Source organism: Diprion similis, chromosome 10 (assembly GCF_021155765.1).
Source record: "Diprion similis isolate iyDipSimi1 chromosome 10, iyDipSimi1.1, whole genome shotgun sequence".
In the NCBI taxonomy this organism is placed as follows: domain Eukaryota; kingdom Metazoa; phylum Arthropoda; class Insecta; order Hymenoptera; family Diprionidae; genus Diprion; species Diprion similis.
This window is the reverse complement of record NC_060114.1, coordinates 11,614,274-11,621,580: the sequence shown is the minus strand read 5'-3', so window position 1 is coordinate 11,621,580 and position 7,307 is coordinate 11,614,274. Positions and strand designations below refer to the sequence as shown.

Here is a 7,307-nt window from a genome sequence, read left to right as displayed (position 1 = left end):
TGGTGGGGTGGTGTAAGAGAGACGAATCGCGGTTTGGGAGCTCGGCAACTGCTATAAAAGCGAAAAAGTTCGCCACTAAGTCAGATAAGGCAATATAATCTCTCACAGGAAAGAGCCAACTTTACCAGGATGACTTTCAAAGTGAGTGAAACTCCTTCTGATACTTTGTATAAGACGCCTAACGCAACTTGCTCGCTTCAAATCCCATCGGCAGGGATTCACGTGACTCGATTGATTGAAAGACAAGGAATGAAGTTAGCGAAATATAAAGTTCCATTAATTTATCAGACCTCGAGACATCGACTTCGTCATTACGAGAATTCACGATTGCCAAAATTGTCAGTGTTTGCTTCGAGAGATTTGAAAAGTTTTACGGGATTTCAAGTGATTTTTATAAATTTATCCCATCCCAAGAACTTCATTTAACGATCAATGAATCCCGTCGTCTGAATCAAAAGTTACAAGTATACAAAAAGTTAGAAAAAATCGTATAAAAAACGCCAAAGTTTCATCATTTTTAACGTTCTAAATACAAGAACTTTTCTCAAATGCTTTGTATCTTAGTTCATGTTATTCCATTACGCTTACAATTAGATCCATTTCGATTGCAAGATAAAAATGTTGTTTCATTAATTTTCACCGTGTCATACGGTTGAAAACTATAGGCAGATATTTTTTGAACAGATATCATATCTGTGGCCCATCAATAACGAAAAATATTTTACCTGACTTTCAAAAAATTTAGAGGCTTCGAACACTAATTACACAGTACTTTCATCAATTTCTTACACTTAATGACTTGTGACAAACTTAACCCTCCACCCCCAATTGCACAGTACTTCACAACCGATCTCACATATTCGAAATCACACAGATTTTATCAGTGGTCAATCCCTGCAGAATACCATCACACCATAACTTTATCGCCATGTAACCACCAAACCATCAATTCCAGCTCGTGGTATTCGCCGCTTTGGCAGTGGCCACTCATGCCGGTTACATAAACAATGGTCACCCCGTGGGTCCGACGATTGGGGCCTCATACGTTTCAAATCCAGGACTTCTGAGGGCCGGTTCTTCGTACTCGTCTCCGTACGGCTACGGGACTTCCGGTTATCAATTGGCACCAGGTCGTTCCTACTCTTCCGGAGTTTCGGCAGGACACGTGGTCGTCAGACCCGCAGGTTATGGCTCTCCCTACGGCTATGGAGGAAGGAACACACCGGGGGCCGTTTCCTACCCTTCGGTTTCCGGTTTCACCCCGAGGAGCCTGTCGTACCCAACGCCGACCTTCGCTTCCCCGGTACTGAGGAATGGATACTCTGGATTCTCGGGATTCAACGGCGGCTATGGTGCCGGGTATCAAGCACCACTGAACTACCAACATCAGCCTCTGGCCTACCAGACATCGCCAATTGGCCATCATCCAGCCCAAGGGTCTTTCAGCGAACTGGGAACCGGATACGGATACTGAGAACGACGAGCCCTCGGGCGATAGACGGAACACCCACCCAGCGATTTCATGGTCTATAGCATGGCTTAGAATATTATTAAAGCAGTTCCTAGATTATACGTATGCCATGTGCACGCGTGCAGTGTGTCGACGTATCCGTAAACATGTAAACAAAAGTTTTGTACCTCAAGTAAACGAACCGTTTGATCAATCTTGCTTTGTTGTCTTTTGACTACGGTTTGGTGCCAGTCGAACACCGTCTGATATTAGCTATATACCGAATATACCATATAGTCCAAATCGGTTAATTATTGTCAATCTGGTTTAAGACAACTGATTTTGACAATGTTCACTGATTGTTGCAGTGCCGACCACTGCTCAGTTGGATAAAAATGGACGACCCGGTCAGCATGACCAATTTTTCAATGGAATGGGCCATAGCTACACGAAACAGTGTCTATCTGTTAATATAAAATGTCAATCAAGTTAATCTTATGATCTTATGTACAACCAAGTCGGGATCTATTGTGGATTTCTGTAACAATTTTTCGAAAGTTATCAATAATGATGAATATTTAGGGCTGCAGTTAAAAGTTTGAAGAGTTTATGAAAACGTACACATCATGGTATTGGGTTACATCTGTTTTGCATACTTTTATCGTTAATGAAAACGATCCGACCGTTTTCATGGAAGCTGTGAAACGAGGGCCTCGAAGGAAAAGTATAATGAATAGATTATACAACTTCAAATTATGATAATAACGAAATTTGTAGCTGTGATAACAGAGAGTAATAAGTTTTAAAACCAAGTTACGAAGCTTTGGGAATTGAGGTAAACTCACGGAGCTGGAAAATTTTCTGAAACTTTGTCATTGGGGATCCCATTCCGATCTCTCAAACTTGAAAAATGCTCGTCAACCGTACACCTATGGAAAAAAAATTCGGGAACAGATGTGATTTCCACTGTTTGAGTTTATTTTATTATCGTTTGAAGTCGTTCGGTTGTGATAAAATCCATTCGGCCAATGGTAACTTAAGATTGAATGACATTTTAGAGTTCAAACTGCAATGGATGAACACGGTCCTTTGAAAAGTAGTATGTAATCGTTTCCTTGGTCACGTCTCGTGAGATATGACCGGAATACAAAACAGACGGTATAATTAGTACACGGCTACATTCCCAGCAGAAAGTATTTTGAGAAGTATCAGTAGTTTACTGAATAAATCTGAAATTTGACCATTTTTTTTAAATATTCGTACATGCAGCAACCATGGATCATGTGGGGTTTCGATTGGTTAAATCTTAACGTATATTCTGAACCCTTTCCTTCGCAGCAAAGAGTTACAGAATATTTGGTAAACCTCATTGCGAGAGCATCGAGTCTTTTCTTTGAGAGATTATCTGCGTCCTCTTTTATCGTTCCAATCGCCTTAACTCAAAGGATCCACAAAGAATTTTATTTTATAGCCACCGTATCGACAAATGCAAATCGGTTTAATAAAATGAAGATACGTTTTAGAGGTTTTTCCATTTTATTATCTAAAATAACGACTTGGATAATGGCATTGCCGATAACAGAACCAACTGTATAAATCTTCTTCTTTATTCGATCGACTTCGCATCATACCTTTGACATCAAGGTTAATGTTACTGAATATTAGATTTCTAATTATGCAGTATACAAGTCTCGAAGCTGCAACTTCACTACAAACGGATTTTGGAAAATGACCGTTTCAAGGAAGAAGATTCCACGAATACATTATACAACCAACGACTTACATTGTTAGTGCGGACGATAATAAAGGAATAAATAGTGTCGAGTGAGACGTTAATTGATAAAACTATGCAACGTGTAAAAAGTATTATAACAATGATTTAAGGTATAAATCAATTTGGCTCATTTATGTACTATATATACAAAAAATCCGATACTATTCACGTAATAGACGCACGCTAGTTAAAAGTCAAAATTGTATCCATTTCCGCTCACTTTCACGTGAGCGACCGAAGGAGCTGACGAATAAGCAACGCCGAGTAAATTCTGAGTCTGTTGTTGTTGTTGTTGTTCCTGCTGTTGCAGTTGTATTTGTTCGGGAATCTGGAAAAACAGTTAATTTTAAAGTCTGTAAGATTTGAGCTCAGAAGCAAAAATTTTTCCAAGTGTTCATTGTGCTGAAATTTTTGTAATAGCGCGTAATAATTTCGCGTTAAAAGACTGAAGAATGAATTTTTTTACTTCAAGTGACACTTTTAAAGAAAATCTTTGATATTTGTGTGAAAAAAGTTCGGAACTAAGTTAGAGAGAAAGTTTCTATGAATTATATCGAAAGCCTTTCCGTATTACTTAGACATTCTTCTATTTTTATCTACACAAGTTTTCAAACTCGTTTGAAATATATCAACAAATTTCTGGACTCTAGATTTACTTCGTCCATAAATGGTCCTGTTGCGTCATTAATCACTCGCAAGTATCGATTCGGAACTTTGTTTCGTACACACATTATGCTATTTTTTGTTCAATAGATCGTGCTTCGGATAAGCAATTCCAAACTGATATTATTATCGTTGTATAATAATAAACAATAGTACCAAATAATTCCAAAGAATCCAAACAATCAATTATAGCATTCAGATTAAAAATGCGGTAAGAATAAACTTTGTAAGAAAACAGAGAAACGGCATAATTAAATCAAACAGCTGTTAATTGAAGACAAAAATCCACAAAGAAATAAAAAAACACGCTGTACCAAAGATCAGAGAAATTTTCTGTCCGATTAACTTTTTAATTTTCTCTTGTATTAATGTTTCGGAATATTAAATCGCAGAATATTTGGTCAGTAATTGATGCGAGCTAATCTAATTCGACCCAAAGAATATGTTTCAGCCTAATTAAATCGCGATAAACCTTCCTCGCCGAAATGGCTTGCCATACCTGTTGTAATTGCTCGGAAGATTGAGCGGCCTGAGCTTGCGCCTGCGCCTGTCTAAGCGCATGGATTTGTGCAAGTTGAGCTTGATAAGCCACAGCGTCTGGCTGTGCTTGCGGTGCAGCTTGAGAAGTCTGGGGCTGATGTTGTTGGGCCTGCAAGTATTGCTGCTGAAGTTGCTGCTGGTACTGTTGCTGGTACTGTTGCTGAAGGTAGGCCCGAAGGGCAGCAGCCTCGGATTGATCAGGAGTCGGTGCTCCTTGGTAAGCTATTTGCGTTCCGAGAGCCGAAGGATGACCTCCAGGTGTGGCCTGTACTCCAGACGAAGCGTATGCAGTGGTTATCGGGCCATTCGAAAAGTAGCCTGGGAAAAGTTAATTGCCGGTGAAAAGTCAGTTTGGGTAAAGGGATTAAGTGAAGACCTTGAAACGTACTGCAGAACGTAGTTTGAGGCTTTTTCAGATTTTTGGGTTACTCTTGAATGGAGCATTATTTAAAAATAGTGCTTGATGTGGGTGATGATTTAAGTATGGTCTAAGAAAAGTGAACTTTTTGTCATCTTATCGACAAAGCATGCAAAGCGTGTTTAGTTAAGCTTTGATGATTCAGTCGTTGAACTAAACAAGTTGGAAGTTTTATTGTTCGGATGATTTAGATCAGATACACAGATCCTTGCATATAGTTTCTGATGCTAGTCGGCTCTTTCTGTTTCATAAGTACTTATGACATTCGTAAAGTCGTATTCTGGCACTATGAAAGTGACTCAAAGTTTATCAAAATGCAATCACCTCAAAATATTTTATAAAAGTACATTATTTTGCTATAAAAATTGTAGATTCGGTTTTCAGGCGGATCGGATTGAACATGTGCAAAAAATGCACCCGAATATACGACTCAGTCATCATTTGAAAAAATCATGTCATATTTCTAGGCTGAACCGGAGTTTTTCATGCTTAGTCGATGCTGGCCAGTAAGTCACATCTGCCATTCTTCAAGTTCCGAAACCATCCTCCGAAAGCAAAATTATATTGCGACTTGGATAAAGTAAGGAAGGTTGAAAAATGACGAGACTAATTAAACTTGTTTTCCCCCGAAACAAGGCTAGTTTTGACAATGTTTCGTTACCTAGTCCAGGGTTCCTGTAGGCCAAGGCTTGGGCCACATTGGGCAGCACTTTTTGGGCGAGGTGAGGATTGCCGATGCTGGAACTGAAAGCCTGATGAGAACTGGGCCCGTTGAAGGAGTACGAGGTCTGGGTGAGTCCGGGCCTCACGAAACTGAAGGATGCGTGTTGTCCTGAACCTCCAAGGACATTGGAGGCTCTGATGCCTTGTGGTACCGGAGGTTCCGCAGCGGTCGCTAAAACGCAGAACAGCGCAATGGCGATTGCGGTTTTCTGCTGGAGGAGGAAAACCAAAGGTTATTATTTACGAGTTAGTATTAAAATGCGTAAATAATAAAGTTGCGGAAAATTGGAAAGCCGAATTGGAAAAGTGTCAAGTGCCAAGAGTTGGCTTGTCGTTTCTCTTCCGCTTTCTCCGTATAGTTCGCATCGTTTGGCATTCTGCCTCTCATTTGCAAGCTTGTAGAACGTTCGATTATTTTCAGGATTCACCAGATTTTCACGCGAATTTTCGTGGATTCTAACCGACCGCAACCGCCGTTGGCAACCTGTTTCATTGAATATTCATGCATTTCGACTAGCGGCGTTGAACAATCACGCACTACCGAGCTTTAATCATTCACCATGATAATTCGTTTGTATATCGCCACTGAAAATCTACACGGCTTACAGCTTCCATGAACATCGCGCCAATCGCTTCCTCATGCAAGTTAATCGTCGAATTCAACTGTCGAAATTTTGCGAACGTTCAAGGGATTCAGAGAATTTTAGGTCATTGCACCGTCTCTGCAAAAAGCAGACTCTGACGACAAAATCAAAGTTATGCAGTCCGTATTCAAAAACATTTTGAATCAAAGGCTGGACACTCGAAAAGTTCGCCATCTTTGATGGATCTTTTCATAACGGGTTTTCTTTGAGAACAATTTATTATTAATATCGAATCAAGATCGAATGAAATGGGTGAGGATTGACTTGATGGTCGTTAGTACCAACACTATTTGAGTGCTCCTAGGGTTTTTCAATCCAATTGGATAAGATTCGCTTCGCATGAGTATTTACACTTATGATTTACTGTTAATTCAAATTTGGTTCCTTTTCGTCGACACGGCCGATCAATACTCGTAAGTCTCTGAAATACGACGCAGGGTCTTTCCTCATAACCTGGGTATTTCAATAAGTGATTTTTTTCTTTTTCTTTGAATAAAACAGGCCAAGATTTTTCTTCGAATTCCGAAACCGAGGTCAAAGAATTCGAATAATCGCAATATCGTTGGTTCCGGACAACATGATCCCGTCATAAAATACTCCTATAGGATTTCAAAGGGTTCGAATGGATCGTCGAATGTCTGTAAAACACGGTAATACTTTGAAAAGAATTCTCAACGAACTCCAGCCCCTCGACATAATATATTTCTATTTCAATACCTTCATTAGCACTTTGCAAACCCAAATACACTATTATTATCATATATCTATTAATTTAATCAGACATGACTAACTCACCTTTGAATCCATGGTTAAATTTGACCAGTGTCAAAATCCCAGCGATGCGTGTAGTCAAAGGTGTAACTGCGGTATGATGCGAATCGTTTGCTCGCAGGTAATCCTCCTGAGAGTTAAACCAGGACAACGATTCCGTGGGGAGTTATATACGTCGGAAGTGAGTGCGTCGCGACGTGATTGGCATAGTGGAGGATCCAAACGGTGATCAGAGAGGTTCACTTTCCCCGAGTAATACGAGACTGGAATGGCGATTGTCTTAGAAACCAGACCATGATTGTGCTTCTCGACTTACGTCCCTGG

At 39.9% G+C, this 7,307-nt stretch overlaps 2 protein-coding genes across 2 annotated transcripts; one reads left to right on the top strand and one right to left on the bottom strand.

Moving 5' to 3' along the window:
• Positions 1-1,659, top strand: LOC124410930 (prisilkin-39-like). The gene is made up of 2 exons (XM_046889673.1): positions 1-141; positions 956-1,659. Exons 1-2 carry the CDS (start codon positions 130-132, stop codon positions 1,472-1,474), a joined length of 531 nt encoding a protein of 176 aa, XP_046745629.1. The 5' UTR covers positions 1-129; the 3' UTR covers positions 1,475-1,659.
• A 1,583-nt stretch (positions 1,660-3,242) lies between these two features.
• Positions 3,243-7,105, bottom strand: LOC124410971 (general transcriptional corepressor CYC8-like). The gene is made up of 4 exons (XM_046889736.1): positions 7,008-7,105; positions 5,507-5,777; positions 4,387-4,745; positions 3,243-3,552 (listed from the first exon to the last, which is right to left on the bottom strand). The coding sequence occupies exons 1-4, from the start codon at positions 7,017-7,019 to the stop codon at positions 3,412-3,414; spliced, it is 783 nt and encodes a 260-aa protein (XP_046745692.1). The 5' UTR covers positions 7,020-7,105; the 3' UTR covers positions 3,243-3,411.
• Positions 7,106-7,307: the final 202 nt, after the last annotated feature.